General features: G+C 42.1%; 1 protein-coding gene across 1 annotated transcript; it reads right to left on the bottom strand.

The window, feature by feature from the left end:
• Positions 1 to 2,577: 2,577 nt before the first annotated feature.
• On the bottom strand, positions 2,578 to 17,648 carry RGR (retinal G protein coupled receptor). The gene is made up of 7 exons (XM_003207816.4): positions 17,509 to 17,648; positions 14,467 to 14,623; positions 12,940 to 13,061; positions 6,253 to 6,406; positions 5,643 to 5,760; positions 4,219 to 4,332; positions 2,578 to 3,272 (listed from the first exon to the last, which is right to left on the bottom strand). Exons 1-7 carry the CDS (start codon positions 17,585 to 17,587, stop codon positions 3,129 to 3,131), a joined length of 888 nt encoding a protein of 295 aa, XP_003207864.2. The 5' UTR covers positions 17,588 to 17,648; the 3' UTR covers positions 2,578 to 3,128.
• Positions 17,649 to 19,697: the final 2,049 nt, after the last annotated feature.

Here is a 19,697-nt window from a genome sequence, read left to right as displayed (position 1 = left end):
CCATCAATTCAGTCTTTTCTTTAGAATAAGGTTTCCTTCTCCTTAAGTAAGGAAATTCTGCTGCTCAGCACAGTGAATTCAGTTAGCTCCAGCCCTCCTCTTCTGACAGATCTATAATCTGATGTCATACTCTGGACGAAGCCTGATTTTAAACATTTCATATGTGACTTTCACAAGAAAAAAAATCCTGCCTGTGGTAATCCAGAGGTGTGTTATTATGTTTGAAATTAAAAGACATTCAAACAAAAAACCCCAAACTCATCAATAAACCTAGAAGCCTTGCATGTACAATCTTAACTTTGTTCACAGTCTTTCAAACTTGTATCCGATTCAGATCTTTTAAAAATGTTTAAAATCTTTTTTTTTTTCTTCTAATATTATAGGAGATATTATGGCACACTAGCAAATTTCTAAACAACACCAAAAATAGGATATGTGTGTTCACTACTTACAAATTATGATTTTATTCTATCTTGATGCAACACACCCATGCCCCAGTTTTCTCTGCAGAGAATGCCTGTAACAAAGTACATCGTGATTGTTGATTGTGTTCTCCTTCCTGTGGTAGTTCATACAGAACCTTGATGATAATCTTCTGATGGATAATCTCTAACTGTGAGTATGTACACGGTGCTCATGTTACTGACTATTTTTTGTGTTTTGCCTCTGAAATGCAAACTCTCAGTAGCACAGGCTGGGCTGTGGGTCTCCACTCAGACATCTCTATGAGTGAAATGTGAATAGAAATTTTAGTGAGACACAATGGGAAGGGTAAATACTTGACTAATACTTTCTGTCATCATATCATTGGAATCCTACACTATGCTTTTAATTCCCATACCGAAGCTGCTTGAAACAAACCAATCACTAGCAGCTAAGTGCATATTTAGGCATTCGGCAGTTCTTTTTCCTCATCTTGACAAAAATAACTCACTCCTCTGCTTCACAGTAATGAATTCCAAAGAGATATGATGGTAGGCTAGGAACAGTGCAAATTCTTCCTCTGACCCAGTTTCTAAACCAGTTTTTAATGCCCTGATTGGATGTATAAGAGGTGCTAGGAAGTATACATCAGAAAGTATGTAGAGCACATGAAGGATGAGTGCTGTGGAAAAACTTGACTCCCTTTCATTGAACTGTAGGGTGGCTGTAATGTGGGTAGTGCAGGAAAGCTGAGTCAGCAAGACCTTGATTTGCAGTGTTATTGAGTACACAGAAACTTCATTTGGAGTTGTGGATGTTTAATAGGACTTGAAAATAGAACTGTAAGGGATGTTATTTAAAGCGAGGCTTTCTGTGCTGAAAGAAAACCTGAAGAAATTATGCTGTTTCTGGCTAGTGGTAAGAAGGAAAAATGTCATCTTCTAAAGAAGTCTGTTTCTCACCAGAGCATCAAAACACTGACTCCTCTGACTCAAAGGAGCAAATTTAGTGGAAGCAGGCTGTCAGTAATAAGAAAAGTAGAGTGGTTCAGTAGTGAATTGGACCTTGATGTGATAGACTTCCTCAGGATGATAATGGTTTCTTATCTTCAGGATCGAGGTGACCAGAGTGCTGGAGGCTACCAGGGAGGCACTGTTGCGGTGAAGACTGTAAGAATAACTGTGTAATCAATTGGAAGTCTGTGTGAGACTTCTTGATGTACTACAGCTTGCTTTCAGACACTTTTCTGAAGGGAACAGCATGCTGGTTGGGGCATTTATTAGTGGTCTTCAGCCAGTTCTGCTTAATTCTGAAAAATTAATGTTGAGAACTAGTTTATATCTAGAAGAGGATTTTTTACCTTGGTGCCTTGTTCCTGGAAGCTTATATTCCCATCCTTTTCTTTCTTTCTTTTCTAGAGCGTTGGATTATCTATGATCCAATATATGAGCCATGAGCAACTTCATTTCCTTTGCTCTCTTGTAGGAGTATGCTCCTCATCAGCTACGTCCCCTAAGCCAGCCCTCTCCCCTATCTCATCCATTGCATGGAGGATCCTCTTACGTTTAATCACCCCTGTGGCCCTTTTCTAGCGTTTCTGTTCCCTCTGTGAGTTGGAATGACCCAAACTGTGCATCTTTTCCAACAAAACTGAGCAGAGCGGCTTTCAAGTGGTGTGAGGTTGTGTATTCTTTTGTTTCCTATTCATTTCTAGTGGTTTTTAGTATTCTCCTGGGATTTATCAGTATGACCCTGCTGACAAGATGATTTCAAGAGGTCTCTCTCCTGAGAAAGAGATAATTACACATTCAGAGTCTGTCAATATAGATGCATATTTAATCTTAATCTTTGTGACCGTATTTTGTCATCTGCTCGCTTAATGTTATGTGTACCTGAGATACAGGTCTTAGCTGTCAACTGAATATGTGACTATTTTGAATAATCTTGTCATAACATTATTTACTGCTCTGTCAATCTGATTCGTACCTCCCCTTAGTTTTGCTCAGTGTTTGTTAAAATATGAATGTTTTGATGATGGACTATGGGATTGTTGATTGTCCTGGTAAGCAGTAACTGCAAAATCTGATGCAGTTTAGTGTGTGACACGGCTGAATGTCACACTAATTCATCTGAATGGGAGCCAAGCTAATATTCCTTACTGGAGTAAAATGTCCACTAACATGTTTTGATAGAATTAGGATGGCAGATTCATTGCGGAAGTTTGGAAACTTCCATTTTGGGTGCATAGAAAATGCACTGTTCCAATGGATAAGCTATTAATACAGACATGTGGCATAATTCTGGATTCTCGAATCTTCTGGTAATTCAGACATCATAGACAAACTGCAGTTTGGTTTGGGGAGGCCTCACTGGGTAAATGAATACCCTACTTCAGTTAATTTGCTGAACTTTTATGTTAGTCTATTGGGAGAAAAAGAATGCTTTCCAGCATACAGTTTATTTGCAGTGACATATAAAATGAGACTGATGACAATCAAGACAGGTTTATGGCAGCTTGTTTGACAAGCAGCTCATGATGGTTTCAACAGTAATCCATGGGGCTTTCTTTCATTTCTTGTAGTCAGTGCACAGCCTTATCCACGTGGAATCACCTTTGCACGTACATACCACAATGTACACGTCTTCCTCTACTGCGTTGCTTTCACTGGTGTACCTGCATTAATGTGGCTTGATGCTGCAATGGGTTACTTAGTTTTGTTATCAACCTCTGCTTTCTCAATCTTCTGTCCTGTGAGGAACTGCCATATTCCTCCTCTGTAGTTCTCATTGCCCAAGGCATACACAAAGCTGTCCACGGTTGGCACTGTCTTGGCAATAATGGCAGGAATCTGTAGGGAGACACGATAGGAAAATGTGCCGATGAGCCAATGGACTGATTTTAGGCTGAGCTCAGTTTCCCTCTGTCAAACAAATACCTTTCCCCGACAGCAGCAGCTTGCTACTCTGGGATGATGAGAAAGATGAAAGCAATTTGTTCAGTTGGGGCCTCTTACTTAGGAAAGGACAATCTCCAGGAAAGGAAAGTTAGATCAGCATCACCAAAAACTAGGATATTTCAGCAGAGCTTGAACGTGAGGCATGAAGGGTATTCCGTTGTACGAGTAAGCGGGCTAGTATTGCTCACATACTTTGTGGGATGCTAAATACCTAAATACAATAAAGCTTTTAGTGATCTGAAAGTGGGCTGATGAATGGATGGAAGCTGAGAGGCACATTGTAACATTAGTGAGTCCTGGAGACACCTCAGAACTGAGGCTCGTAGGAAAAAGGAAACGTCGTAAGTGCAAGAGTTGCAGCCTCTCTTAGGAGAGAGAAGGATTAGGAAAAACGAATGGGACAAACAGTCTCTTCAAAACTGAAAACTTTGAGGTGGTACTTCACTGTGGATAGGACACAAAATGCTTTTCCGAATCATAGTTTTGGGTTGGAAATGACCACTAAGATCATCCACCCATCGCCTCTACACCCACTACTATGAAGCAGTGCAGGCTGCGGTTCTGCACTGACTACTGAAGAAAAAACCACAACAAAAAAGCATAATTTCTCAAATGTAGCTTAATCTAAGCACTAGTTATAATGTCTGCTGCTTTGCTGTGCTAAACTATCTTGCCTTAAAAATGGTAGATGAATAGGTGGTTTCGTGTAAGCAATCTACTCGTAACAGATGTTATATCAGATAGGACTGTTAGTGTTCAGGTTGGTATTTTTCCATGGGAATGAAGGGGAGAGCGTGAGAGGAATGTGTGAGAGTTCCTCCAGGTGCCACAGACATACCATTCGGTATTTTGGTGAAATGAACATCACGTTTTCAACTGCTGCATAGAAACACAGAAGGCAGTAGGGACCCCAGCAAATGACCAGCGTCTTCAAAGGTAAGCCAGTGTTAAACTGAAAAACAAGAGCAACACAGCCTTTATTTGTGTCTCACAACCTCACACTGCAACAGGCAGATAGGAAAGATCCTGGAGACCGTGCTCACTAGCAGGAGAGCATTGCCCAGCAGAGTGCCGTAGCCATCAATGTTGGAGGCATGTGAACACAGCTCCCTGAAGCCCTACACCTGATGCGGTCCTTCCTGGGCAGAGGAGATGAAGCACCTTGTGCTTGGCCTGTGACATCAGCGTATGTGGTACATGCAGTCAGTACTGGCTGCAGAGGGGAAGGGCAATGAATGCTTCTGAAAACAGATGAAGTGATTTTTGGCAGGCTTCTGGAGGGCCTTGAAGGCAGGCAAACTGTGAAAGTATCACAAATATTGATGAATAGGGAGGTGATATTTTCATCCTTACATTTTCTGCGTTGTAACTACATTGCTTCAACTTCACTGCTATGGAGGGAAGTAGGAAAAATTAAACACTATTGCAAAAACTCAATGGAAAGAAAAGACTTATAATAATGAAAACCAACATTTGTTTGAGAAACATGTAGAGATCATACATACGTATGTATTCCAGATTGCTACAGACCAGTCTGCCTGACTGTCTCTGCACATCGCCCTTGAGAAGTGACAGTCCTTACAAAGTGCAGGGATTGGGATATACACACCAGCAACGCATAGCACCCCAAACTGCATCTAAAGGAACGACTGGCAGAATCACCACGTTACATTCCCATAAGCCTGCCACTCCTGAGCAATTCTATTGTTCCCAGCTCATGGAGATTTCTGAATTTCCTCAGCTGAGTGTAAATGTGGTGTGCTTAGGAAGGTTCTTCTCTCCCCTGCACCACACATCTCTGTTTCCTTGTGGTGCTGTGGTTCTGGATGACTTCCAAGGCTGTCAGCTATGAACCTGTAGCAAAACCAGAAACAATGATCCTTCCTGAGCAGATTTTCTCTGGGTGGTTATTGATATGCTATTAGCAGATGCTGTGTGTGCTGTGTGTTAGTTTTGTGACTAGAACTGGAATAATGGAAGAGGGAAATCCTTGAAGTCAGTACTCCAACTGCTTCCTGTGAGGGGAATGTTTTCCGCATTGGATCGGGGGAGATCTGGCTGTGTCCAGTCAAAAATTGAGACCTCTAAGGATGGGATTTCCATGCTACCCTCCTGCTCAGAGCAACATGAAGTGATGAGATAGTCCAGAAGGAGCTGAGCCAAAGCCTCTATAGAAGAAACTGTATTTCTGAGGACTTTCACCCTGCTGGATGCAGCCCTATTTTGGCCAGGCAGTTACAGGGGCAGAGGAAGATTCCTTACCTTATAGTGCCCGCTTTTCTTGAACTTCTGGTGTATGGACTGATAGGCTGTCATCATGATGAAGCCCGGGATCATGAAATTGAAAATGGACAGGGCAAAAAGGAATGTGATATAGTTTCTGGAGAAGGTGAGGAGGGAAAAAAGAGGTGGTTAATTTCTCTTTTGTGCATCTCTAAACTTTCTGCATTTCTTAATTAATCTGTATTTTTAAAATTGCCCAAACCGCTTTTGTTAGCTTGCTTTTAGGCTCAGAATTTTCTGCAGTTGTGCTGTGCTGTTGCATGTGGGATGGATAGTATTGCAGAAGATCACAGCAGGCGTTTGGTTGCTAACCTCAGGCATTCTTATTAGGACATCAGGACTAGACTGCATAAAGAAGTACCATAAAGTGTTTCAAGTCCTAAACCCCTAAAAGATGCAGCATATGACTAATGAGCAAGGGAGTGGCAGAAATCCCAGTGCCAGCTTTTCCTGTGGAGGAAGCTGGCTTTGGCCATCCCTGCATACAGGAGGCAGCCTTGGGCTGTGCGTATCTTGTCCCAGCACCACAGTGGGTAGGTGGCAGCTGGGCTCTGCTGCAGCCTGCCATGATAGTTGGGCTCATCCTCACCTGTCCCCTTTGCTGTAGTCCAGGGTGCAGCAGGTTCGGAGGGGTTCATAGTCATACTCCCCCCAGCCCAGCAAGGGCATCGTGGCCCAGAAGGCAGCGAACAGCCACGCAAACACCATCATGGAGATGGCTGTACTCCACTGCAGCTTGCTCCCTGCAGGAAGAGAAGAATGAGATCTGCATGCCTGGCACAAAGCCTCCGGGCAAAGCTCTTGGGCTGTGTGTGGTCAGAGCAAAGAGTCCTGGCCTCCAGGCCTGGGGCAGAAACAAGCAGTTCTGTGTTCTGTAGCTTGCAGCTGACCAAAGTCCAGAGGTATGTATCTTGCGTAAAAGCTGAGGGAAGTTTTTGACTTTGGGAATAGCAAACAGTACATTTTCCAGATTCCTTACCCAAATGCTACATTGCTGCTCAGCTTTGTACTGTGCTTGAGATACAGCTGCTGTCATCACGCTATATTCTTGTGTTTTAGGAATGCGTTTGAAGACTCGGGAGAGGCAAAGAGCAGAAGGAATGAGGCAACGCAATAAATAGTGCTTTAAGAACTAGTGCTCTGCTGCAGGGTGTGAGTCAGCTAAGGACTGTGAACCCAACCCCTGATGCTTCCTTCCTGCCTGGACCTGAGGGCAGGACATGTGGCTATTCAATGTACCTTGTTCTAAAAATGATAGTTATTGGCATATATATGAATATATGCACTTAACTTGACAACAGATCCTGCTCTAAAATACTACTGGTCAAATTACTTTGCCCTTAAGATCATTGCTTCGCCTACAACAGGAAATGAGAAGATCAAGGTCATTATTTTTTTTTCTTTCTAATTTTATAATGGAAACACTCACTTGTGTCTATCTCATCTAGTTCCATAACTGGACCACTGGAATAAGTCAATGAATGAAATAAAAGACTGGGAGCTTTATAAGGTGCAGGAAGTATTTCTTCACGGAGAAGGCAGGCAGGCTTCCCTCCTGAGCAGAACATTGTTTTAGCTACGCTGCCTGCATGTAAAGAGGCCTGGATAATTTGGTTACCAGGGCTGACGTCTGCAATCATGCCTGGGCTGAATTGCCCATGACGCCAGCTGTACTACTTTGCCCACTACTCCTTTCTAATCAAATCTCCCGTTAGAAGGAAGTAATGATGCAGTTTTCACTCAGGCTGGGAAGCAGTCTTCTCCTTTGCCCTTGACAGTGGTATCATGCCAGCAGGCCAGCAGGATTCAGGGCAATTTGACCTTTCTTGAGAAGGTGAGGGACTGGAAGTGGGACGTGAGCAGGAGGTGAGCCCTGCTACCAAGTGTACAGGGCTGACTTGCGGGTGAAGAGTCTGCCAGAGTTGCCTGTAATGAAGGCTGCTGAATCCCATAAGGACTGCTGCCTCAGAAAGGACCACAAACTCCACAGTAGCTATTTTGGATTGTGCTGCCCTCCTTTGGTTTAAGGAAGGATAATAGTAAGGTGTGTCAGTGAAATTCCCAATTCATAGGAACGGTGATTCTATGATTCTCATCTTTCGGTGGTTCTTGAGGGAAGAGTTTGAATGGCTTGAAGAAATCGTTTGCTGCAAATGTTCAAAAATGAGTTCTGGGAAACAAAGGGGTACACATTGTTACTGATCCAGAGCTTCTATTTCCATTTGTGTTCTACGACATCATCCTTCTTGTAGCTTGGCTTTAAGCAATTGTAACTTGAAATTCAATCAGGACGCAGCTTATTACACAAGCTGTCAGATTTACTTTGTCTTTTATACATTCTAGCGTGTTTTAAAAAGGTACTACCAAGAGCAGCTGCAGTGCGACTTAGATCTAAATTGTATTTCTTTTACACCACACTCATGACAAAAGTAGCGTTATTGTTTTGGGAATGTAGTTTTGTAAATGGTAAGTCCTCCTGATAATCTGGAAAAAGAACCAAATAAGCAACATTGCACAAACTGAACGTTGCTTGTTCTTTTTTGTTTGTTCATTTTTCCGATGAAATGGTTGATAGCAATTGTTTTTCATGATATCTTGCAGCAGAAACTTTGCTCCCCATCCTTTCATTTTGCAGACTACTACAATATGAAGATGGATGGATCACGGATCTCTGCATGTAAGTAAAAGATCTTTGCATGGATGAAATTTGCCACTTGAGCAGCGTTGGTAAAATACTGAAGGCAGCTCATGAGTATCCACACTGATGGGGGTGAATGACCCAGCTGCATGCATGGGTGTGTGGGGTGCTGCAAGTTGCACGTGCTGGCACTGTGCACAGAACAGTAGGGGAAGCTCTCGCCCACCAGCTGCTGCTGCCAGTCCTGGTGTTCCAGCTGCATATCTTTCCTCTGGCCCAGAGGAATATTAAACAAATTGTTTTAGTTTTTTCTAGTATGCTTTGGTGGAAACTCAGGAAAAAAAGCAAGATCGGTGAAAGAACAGCCCTCAATGCACGTGGCCATAACATCCTCTCAGAGGCCGAAGTGCACCAACAAGCTGAGAGCAGTTCAGTTGCTGTCATACTGAGCATTGCTTCACCTTAAATGCCTTCTGTGGACTGGTACAACTTAGCATAATAGCCATGTAGGTCCTAATTCAGTTAAATGTGTATATATGGAGTTCAGCATACGCTCAAAGAAATACTTCTTAATTAGAGCCCTGTGCTGGCAGTCTGGTCTCATTAAGTCTAATCACTCTTGTGCTCTGGCTCCTCAAAGAGAAAGAGGGAAACTTCTCCTTTTCAAAAAGTGAGACGTGAACATGGGGAATTTAATAGGTCTTCTGTAAGATTACTTTGGAATAGAATGAGTTCATTATCACAAACAATACGAAATTGTCAAAAGAGTACTAAAATTATATTGTCTAAAGCTTTTATTTTAGAAAGTGCTAGATAGAGCATGAAATCTTAACACTTCTAATAATGCTAGCTAGTCTTTAGTGGTGCAACTGTAAACTGTAATCTGTGGAAACATTTATGAATTTAGATCTCTGGAAGATTTATACATTGGCCAAATATTAAGCTGATTTTCACAGAAAGAGCAAAAAATATATCTCTGACACAGTGGCTACCTTTCAACTGGATTTCAGGCTGATATTCAAAAGGAATTTCTCAAAGAAAAGGTCAACAGGATTTTCTGAAGTGGAAGGGATAAAGTGTTACAATAGTTGAAATATTCCAGAACAATCCAGCTCATTCCAGGCTTACGCATGGCACATATCAATTAAAATTGGTAAAGTTTGTCAAAGACAAATAATTCTGGAACTGTCTTGTTGAGAATGATGTATATCAGTCCGAAGTAAAATAGGCACTGGTGCAGTAGGAAAAGTAGCAGAGACTGGAGAACACAATATCCATATTTTTGTAGAGATAAGAAAACTGCACTATGTAATGGCTTCTGTTGTGCATAGGAAAAAAAAAGCTATTAGGAAAAAATGCTCTTTAAAATAACCTAAGAAATGGGATATTTTTATTCCCTTTTTTTTTTTTTCCCGTGGTCCTCTATGACCATAAAGCCGTCTTGGTAATTATATCCTGCTTCAGTAAAAATGCAAGAGCTGTATAATGGCTGGTGTTTCACCTTGCAAATGGATAGAGGAGCATGACTAGATGGAGAACGTGTGACAGGCTGGCTGCCGCAAGCGTGACAGGACGTGAGGACTTGCCCCTAATCTGGCTGAGCTGACAGCTGCAATTGGAGCAAATGGTAGTTTGCTAATCTTCCCAAACTGATATCACAACCCAGATTTCTCAGTATGTTAAGGATTAGATACAAACTCTCTGCAGTCCTACTTGTAATTGAATGCTGCTGTGAAATCCCTGCTGATTTTGTTCTTCTCTGTTGTAATATTGAGAAAAGCACTGACAAATCGCTTTGGACTTTCCTTTTCCCCTAATTCTTAAACGCTGGTGTGAAATCATCAGGATGTGTTGATTCATGTTATTAGCATCCAGAATGGATGGAAAGTTTGTTTATTTTTCCTCCTCATCATCGTAAGCTCTCATGTTCTCATCAGTACATTCTTCCTCAAAAAAATTGATTCTCGATAATAGAATGTCTGCTTGAGGAATGCTGTAAAAGAAGTGTTCTTGGAAACTCTTAGGACATAAAAACATGAAGGAGGGTGTGAGTGAGTCTGGGAAGAGTATTAGTTCCCAAGATGAAGATAAAAGGTTGATCGCATTGTTTTTTAGCCAAAGGTACTTTGTACCTTCTGTACAGGCATGCAACCCGCGTGAGTGTCAACAGGAGTTTAATATATGGATTGAGAACACAGCATAGCCTGTAGGCTTGGTACGTCAGATCTATGAAATATGACTTAATCATTCTCATGCTCAGCATGTGACAGATGAAACTGGGAACTGGCTGGTTTTACTGGAACAGCCAAAGAGAATGAGCTTTTAAGAACACCTGTTCTTTTTTTGCTTTTTTTTGGTTCAAAGTGCTCAGTAACAGCAGCTGTTTGGTCATCAGTACATAACTATTTGAGCAAAGTGAAGAAGTTTGTGCCCTTAGGGTACATCCGTCTGTGCCCTTAATGTACAATGCTCTTGGCTGGAGGAATGCACGACACCAAAGCATTGAAGTCAGTGTTGCAGAGGGTAAAATATCTTCCCAAAGATGCGCTTGTTTTTCAGGCTTGCTCTCTTATAATGTACAGATGCCACTCTTCTCGCTCCAAATGCATTTTATTGTCCAGCAGGCGTTGGTATGGATGCAGCTTGCAGCCTGCATTATTTGGGGCCTTTGTCTGGATGTGAAAAAATGCCATTTCTTTGCCTGAGCCGAATTCTTGACAAAAGTTTCAGAACAAAAATTTGGCAGCCTTTGTGCCCTCAATCATATCACCCAGTAAGCCATGTTCACTGTGTGCTCTGGGTTTGTTTTAACACTCTCTGCTCTAATCATATAGAGGCTGTGCCTAAATGGCTGTGTGGATGCTAAAGGTGGCATTGAAGTGCTACAGCTTAACAGTCTCTTCCCTGGCCAGCTTTTAAACTTTGATTTAGGACATTTTATATGAAGTGATCTGGACATCCTATGCTTTAGCACAAGGAAAGGAGGGCTGCCATTGTCTATTAGTGCTGACAAGAGGACACAGTGTTTTTGGGAATGGTGTGTTCATGTGGGGGTACTCCAGGCTGCCCATTTGTCTGGAAGGCACCCAGCTGCAGCAGGAGAGGTGGAAGCTGCAGGCCTGCATGGAGGCTCTCTGTCATTTCTCCCAGCTGGCAGAGCTCCCAAACCACTGCTGGAGTGGCCAAATAGCAGGGGCTGGGGCATTCCTGGCATTACAGAGTGTTAGAATTTGCTTTCAGAATAAGTTTGTGTTTAATGTCACGTTTCTTTCCCTTTTCCAGATGAAAACATTGTACACCCTCTGCTTCGTCTCTGCCTTTTCTTACTAACTTCTGAAATACTGACTGCTTAGAACAAAATGAGAGAGTGTAGACTGGCAGGTACCAAACTGATGCATTTACTGTGACGGTTGGTGTCTGGGGGAGGTGAGGCTCCTGGATCAGCCACCACAAGTCTATCTTGTTAGACAAAGGCGAGCATCATCCCTGAGTGCCATATGCATAGGAAAGCAAGATTTGTTGGTGCCAGTGCTCACAAGATTGCTCTGGTTTGCTTTACAGCAGATGATAATGCGCCTACTTGTGTTTCCTGACTTCCATGCTAAGAACATATGCTAATTTCCCAGTTCTCCCTAACTGCAGTCATGGCTGGAGCACAGCTGATGTGCCAGCATAAATTCAATGGTCTCTGTGGACACCAAACCCATCTCAGCACCATTATTCAGCAGAATTTTTCTCTCACAAATCCAGTACCACCAATGTGACAAAAGACTGTGCCTATCTCTATAAACCCATACATTTGACATTCCTGTAAAGCCCCATTTTTCATCTAACTCAAAGTGATGCTTTCATAAATGCGCAAAAAAGACGAATTTATTTTCCTGTGTCAGCCTCCCTGTCTAATATTAGATTTCCATAAACTCCAGCTCTGGAGTGTTTGAGATAGTTAACAACTACATTGTTAAGAAAAACAAAAAACATCCTTCCCTAACAGAAGGAAAATAACGTTCCTCCTGAACGACTTGACTTTGCTTTTACCAAAATTTGCAGATAATTTATTCTTTGCTTGGGGGCAAATGCAGTGCATTTCAGCCTTTGTAAGGGGGTCTGGAATGCAGCACAAACCCAGAAGATGCTCATGCCCCATAGTTCCTGTGCATTGTGCAACTGGGTTGCTGTGCTGTTTGCCCCATTGTGCCTTTGCAGAAGGGCTCTGCTGTGGGCTCTGTGCCAGCTGCTGTTTGTTCAGAGCCAGCTCTGTAGCTACATCGACTTTCTGTAATTAGTAAACTGCATGGGCATGAAGCTCTGTTTGGTACAAAACAGGGTGTTGGATGGAAGCCCAAGGTGCATAGATTTCTCTCTGAAGCGTTGGATTTTGTTTGGGACCCTGATGGTTAGTTACGGAGGAAGCAAAAGCATGACAAGAGAGTTGGTAGTTAGATGCGATCTGGAAGAGCGAACCGTTCCTGAAAGTGGTTGGAAATAAATAAGTGGTTGTCCCTTGTAGACAGAATTCCTTTATACATAAAAGATACTCAGAAGAATAAGTATATGCTTGCTTGGCTTCTCTGAAATCTAAACAAGCTGGTTTTTAACATGATACAGGTAAAACTGGTAGGTAAATTATAGCCTTACTTGTACAGTAGTGATGATACCGATCCCAGGCAACTGCTGCGCTGGAGCTAATGCTAGCTAGTGCTGTCAAGAAGCCCTGGAACCCATGAACCTGACAGCCCTCGGAGCCATAGGGCCAGTACCTGTCAACAAACAAGCAGGATGTTAAGAAAATGATAGAAACAAGACACGTTTAGAAGTTGCATTAATGGAGGGGAGAAGGTGATAGCTTGTGCGTGTTTTCAAACCTGAGAAATGTCTGTGGAAGAGTTGACTGTGGTCTCTTGTAGGTGTTTACCTGTATTTACCTTTCCATGGTGTCTGGTGTACTACAGCAGTTATTTTTACCCTGAATATAGAGAAGGAAATACAACCCTGCATTTACATGTTGGAAAGGTATTTGTTTTAGTTTGAAATTCACATTTCATCCAGTTATCCTTAAGTGCATGCACTCAGTGGGCGTAGAAAATTGGTCAACTTGTGAAGGTCAACTCTCTGTTCAACACAGAGCAAAAGCTCACAATAACTATCAACACTCCAGATAGGAAGGCTTGAGGTTTCCAAATATTTTTTGTAGACAGAATAAGAAGAAACATGAAATGGTCTCATGTAAATGTCACCTTCTGGCATGTACCTTCAGTGTTCTGGTCACTCATGACTTTTTTTTCTCTCTGCCTTCATCTAACCTGACTCTTAGGCTTATAGAAATGCAGAAGATTTCCACCTCACAGTCAATCTCTTTTCTCACATAATCTGTACAACACCAGTGTAATTCAGCAGAAGGCACCTGCAAGTCCTTTTGGAAAGAGACAGCCAAGCTCTTCAGAGACTAGGAAACTTCTGCAAGGATTAAAACCAAGCACATTTAGATATATTAACCTTAGCTTTTCAGTTTCAGTTCAGAAAAGGCATCTTTATTGACTTTGGTGCAACTTAATTGTCCCAGACAAGAATAATCTATACACGAGGAAAAGCAGCTCCTTGCTAGAGCTCATTGTTGACTTGTTAATTTGAAAAAAATATTTTTATTTCCACTAGAAGGAAATCAGATTGTCACACTCCAGCTTGAAATGCTTTTGTGTTCTCTACTATTTCCACAGTTTAAAAATACACTTGTTAAGTGGAATTATTAATCAGCTGCTTTATATAGTCTATTTTTTTATTAGTAAGGTACGCTTATGATTTGTTGGTTGCAATTACTGACAAAAATGCTTGATGTAGTTTCTGTCGTGACTTAATGATTGACATGAGAACGTGGAAAATCAAATCTCATAACTGATTTGAACTCCCTGCAAACTGTTCTGTATTTTCATTTTCCACAGATTTCTAGAATAAGAAATTTAGTCAAAAAGTTCATTATAAACAACGGAAGGATTTGCAGATAAATTTGGGGTCCATCTAGATGTTCAGTCAAACGTATGACTATTTCATTGTTCAGTTAGTTTCTGTTATAACTGCCAGTAAAGTTCTCTGGTTAAATAGTTTCTTTAACGAGCCGGTGGTAAAGTCTGCTTTTTTACTTGCGTGGTAGAAGTAGGGAGCACATACCTGAGGAAGCTGGAAAAGGCAGCAATGAATGCATTGATGCATATCCCGCAGTCAGCCAGAGCAATGCTGAGAACCAGCAAGTTGCTGGGTGTTCGGAGTTCTTTGATTTTTCGGAATGAAATAATCGTCAAACCATTCAGACAGAAACCAAGCAGGGCTGAAAACCAGAACAGTTTGATGTGACTCAACTGGAAATGGAAAATGTCTATACGGACAGTAAATATATCCAAAAGGCTTGCAGTTTGCTTGCAAGTTATGGACATTCAGTCACAGGTGACAGCTGAAGCTACTGCTTCAACTCTCATTGGAGATGTGTCCGCTCATGCAGAGAAGAAATGCTTCACTTTTATTTGCAATTCTATGCTTTGTTTTAATGGAGAAACCTGATTGCCAGGCTCCATCCAGGAACACATGGGTCAGAGGGAGGGAGCTGCAGAGGAGGCAGCCGCAGAGGGACCCTCAGCCAGCACACACTGCTGGCACACGCATCTCCAGACCTGGCTGTGGCAGGGAAATGGGTTATGTTTAAGGTAGTAGATCATTTAACGATGTAGATTGTTACACACTTTTGTGTTTCAGCACAGAAGTCCCTTGTCAGCCTTTGGGATTCTGCCTAGGGTTAACCTGGAGGGTGCTTGAATCGCACCAGCTCAATCTTATTACTGCCCTTCGTCAATAGACTATACATGGAAAGGAATAATCTAATTATAAAAAGCAGTCACTGATAGATTTAAAAAAATAAGTTAATGTTTGTTGTCGGAGAGGAGCACTTAAGAAACCCCAGCTACTCTCTTGGCTGTGCTGCCCTGAACCCCATCCTTCACCACTTTAAACTCAAACTTCGTCCTTTGATGTCCTTTTCAAGATAGCCTGAATTATTTTAGCTCTGATGAGTCTGACTCAACATCTCATCTCTAAGGCTCAGTTAGATGAGAGGCAGTATGTCTTTTTTCTTTGTTCTTCTTGGAAGGAGAAATGATGTAGCACAGAAAAAATCCATATCCCTTAATTCTCTAAAGTAGCGTTATTACTTGTGCTCATTGTCTTAATTCTGCAGTTACATAAGATGGATAATTTCGTGTAGTCAGAAATCCTGCTCCTGCTTTAATTACATTAATGGCTGATGGCATAACCATAGTAACAGCTGATGAGCGTCTTTCATTACACAACAGATAACACAATATTTCCAGGAGAAATATTTGGAGCCATGTGAGGTCTGCTGTTCTTATTTCTTCCCTGCCAGCTTACTTCCCACCTGCAGGCTAATGCTGCTGCCAACCCTCCCAAGTGTGCTCAAGCCTTTATGGGAGGTTTGTTGGGATCACATTTACAGTAGTGCTGAAGAGTTATTACTATATCAGCTTTGTCTTTTCCCCTCTTTTTGTGGATGTTTTAGACTTCTCTCCACATTGCTTTCTTAAAGGCCAGCATCACATATCTTTGAGTTTTTATTTTTAAAGTAGATGATCTGTCCAATTAGTAAAAGTGAATGCAAAGTTTTCCTGTTTCTCGGCACTGTTTGCCCACTTTGCAAATGGCACATATAAGCTGCAGCAAAAAAGGAGATCTTCATCACTTTTCTCTCAAAGTGTCTGGGAAGGGTAAATTCATGTTTAATTATTCAGTCTTCCCAGTCAGATGGCAAAGACAAAGAGTTACTGTGAACCCACTGGGCATGTTCACCCTAAAACCCTGGAGAAAATATTGAGCAGTCATGTGGCCATTTGTCTTTAGTGAAATGTAAGTGTGCCAGACTATTCCTAGTAAGTGGAGGGTACCAGTAAGTGTTGTGCTTGGGCTTGAGCAGCTGCAGGTCCTTGTCCTGCGGGTGCCAGGTGGGGGCTGGCAGGGCTGCAGGACCAGACCCTAACAGGAGCCTGTCTGTCAGCCTGTGCCAGCACAAATCAGCATCCTTGTTCTCCTGTTGCTTCTCATTCCTCAGGAATGAAGGGCAGATTTATGCATGGAACTATCAGGCCCTGATTGCTGTTGGCTGGGTATGGCTGTCAATTCTGTGTTTAAGCAGCAACTGACTCCTGGGTCAGTAGCAGAAGCTATTTCCTCTCTCTTCTTCCAAGGAAGAATTTCTGGCACAGCTCTTCCAGCTTTTCTTTGCAGGCAGATGTGATGCTGCATTCTGGCTGAGCTTGCCTGCAAATAGAAGATGAGCATCCTTCCTTCTGCCATGCTACATATGCACGGAGTGAGCTGATGAGCATTTGTCCCATTCTGCTCATGTGTATGTCTCCTCCTCTCTTGCTTGACCCCAGGATCCCCGTATCCTTGGTTGGGCAGCAAAACGCAGGAGTGGGGCCCAGGTCCTGACTGGATTCAGCTATGAACAGAGGCCAGTGACTGACATCGATGTGTTCCCAACTGCAAGCTTGTCCTTCTCTAGCTGCCAGGTACGTGCAAACTGACAATTCTGTTCATCTTTCATCTAGGTGGAACATCCTAAGAAAAGCCCATACTGGCTTCATTAAATGATTACAGTCCCTCCTACCTCAGATTTTACTTCTTAATGCCATGAAAGTTTTTGAACCTCATGCTCATGCATTTCTGTTTGTTACTTTTAACCAGCAGCCATTAATTTCCATGGTACTAGTGCAATTTGGATATATGCAGCAGTTTACAGGCTATTTTGGATCTATCATTTTTGATTATAAAATAGCTATCACAGCCAACAAAACAAGCAGCCTGATTTTATTGAGGGATCATCAGTCATTTCAACATCCTTCCCCTGAGGCAGATGAAATTGCCTTTAAAAGTCAACAACATATTCAAGCATCCCAAGTTCTTGATAAGAAATCTAAGTGGCAAGTACTTCCCTACCACAATAAGGCTGTGCATACAGAGCAGATCTTCACTGCAAACAGCTGGCAGCCCACCAGAAGCACTGATAATGCAAACACAGTAACCAGCACAGGTCTGGGCCAGTGCATCACAAGTGCCGCTATTTGCTTCAGTTCCCATCCACCACACCAGGAATAATGGGGGCAAAAATCTTAATTTTTTGTTGCTGAGGTCCCAAACTGAGCTTACCTTCTACCAGTAGGGCTGTGCCGATGGCAAACACCTCTATTTCAGTGAAGCCTTCAGGGAGAGGATGTGAAGTGACCATTCTTGTGACAAAAATGCCAACAGATTTAACCTCTGCCCTCTGCTCTGGCTGTGGGGCTGCCTTTTCCCTGCGTCCCCTTTCATCCCCCAGCCCAAGGCTTCTTAAAGGAGTAGCCCACGTGCAGACACATGCTCATTATTATATAAAAGCTTTGGGGTTTTTACTCCCACCACTACAATCCCTGCAAGAATGTCATTAACGATGGGACTAGCATCAACCCGCACCCCTCCTTCCCCTGCAAATCGTATTTCAGACGCCAGCAAAATGAAAGCATTCATTGCAATTACAACAAGTTCATTGTAGAGACAAGATTAAGAACCCTGTCCAGTTAATTCTGCAACACTGAAAAAGAATTAAAGGTTGTGGAACAAAAGAAACATGTAATATATAATTGGAAAGTGACCTGAAAAACAAAGGGGCACTCATTGAGTTGGTCATTAGGGAAAAAGTGGGAACTGAGACATTTTTCAACATATAGATCATCTTCTCACACCTTTTTTAGAAAATGGGCAATCTATTTTTCTGGCCATGACTGTTATGCATTACCATCTCTCCCTTTAGTAATTGAGACTTACATTAAGGTGCACACTGGCACAGTCTAAATAAAGGAAAATGTGCTAATTATTGCACTGAGGTCCCAGGCATACAAAGATGTATATAAGTTGTCCAGTGGTAAATGCTCAAAGAAATGACCTTATTGTCCTTTCTGAGATATTTGAGGCTTGGGGTCCTGGTGTAGTCGGGCTCTAGACTATGTGCATCATGCACCTTGCCCAGATTCTTATCAGCCAGCCCTTTGGAGCAAATCATGCAGTTTTTCTGAGATGAGTGCAAGCCTTTGCCACATACCAGCAGGGTCAACTACTTTCCTTCTGTTTCTTTTACTACCAGTTAAGTAACCCTCGGAATTTTCTTGGATATGGGAGAATGGAAGCCAACAACTTTCAGAGTCTGAGTGACTAGAAAATTTTTCCTATACAACTATTATTTGAGTTGTTTTCAATGCCTGTTCATTAAAAGCGAACAACTTGTCCGTAGTTCTCCATTTTTAATCTACATTTAGAGCAGCAATAACTACAATAACTATTAAATGAGGTGTTTTCTTTTTCTTTTTGAGGGCACTTTACTCCGTCTTTCTAGGTTCATTTGCTTAATTTTTCTTCACTCTTTCCTGGCTCAGAATATTTGTTTCTTTTCTACCTACTTATCCATCACCTCGATTAACAAGGTGTCACTACCATGGTAGTTTCCATTTTGATGCATAGCATTCTTTATCTGCATAATCCCCCTCTGAAATGGGAGCAAAAAGGGATCTGAAGCACAAGGGACATTGACTTACCCCAGCTTCTGTCCTGCACTGTGCTGACCTGGCTTCTGGTTGACTGAGACGTCAGGCAGAGAGATTCTGACCCAGGTATGGCCAGGGTTTATATATGACTCTACTGGTTACACTGTGGGGATGCATTCGCAGTCAAGAATTTTGGTTGAAGCCTGTGGTAAAGTGACGTTTTACAGTTTTCCTCATACCCATGCTTACATACAAGCAGTGATATGCAGGTGCAGTATTCAGAGCTTCAAGACTTATGAAAATAGTTGGCAGTGTTTTGTGACCTCTGCTATTCACCGTTTTTGATGTTGATAATTGCCTTGATGGATATGCTCTTGGATTTTCAAGTAGGATTCAGGAGGGCAAGGTATTTGGTAAGCTAGTTGATTTAAACAGAGCAAAATTGTGTTTCACCACATAAATCCATTGTTATGTTTATCTTTCATTCATCTAGGTGTCTTGTTGGAAAATAAGATGATAGCCTTGCCTCCTAGCATGGTAAATGACTGATCAAAGCCTGTGTTTTTAACAGTCATCCACTGTACATTCTTGCAAAAATTAGTGCTAGCTTTTGTGAATGTACTGTAAATCTTTTTCGTGTGATGGTTTTGAAGATAGATGGCTCATTGTAGTGCTTGTCAGCATAAAGCTGCTCTTCCAGACTAGGGATGAAAGACATGGGTATTCTGTGAATTGCCTTCATGAGGGCTGCCAGTTACCTCACCTTCGTTGCCAAGTAAACCTCTCAAATGTACTATACCTCTAGTACTTTTTGTGCTGTGT

This window comes from Meleagris gallopavo, chromosome 8 (genome assembly GCF_000146605.3).
Source record: "Meleagris gallopavo isolate NT-WF06-2002-E0010 breed Aviagen turkey brand Nicholas breeding stock chromosome 8, Turkey_5.1, whole genome shotgun sequence".
Taxonomy (NCBI): Eukaryota; Metazoa; Chordata; class Aves; order Galliformes; family Phasianidae; genus Meleagris; species Meleagris gallopavo.
This window is presented reverse-complemented; position numbering and strand designations above follow the sequence as displayed.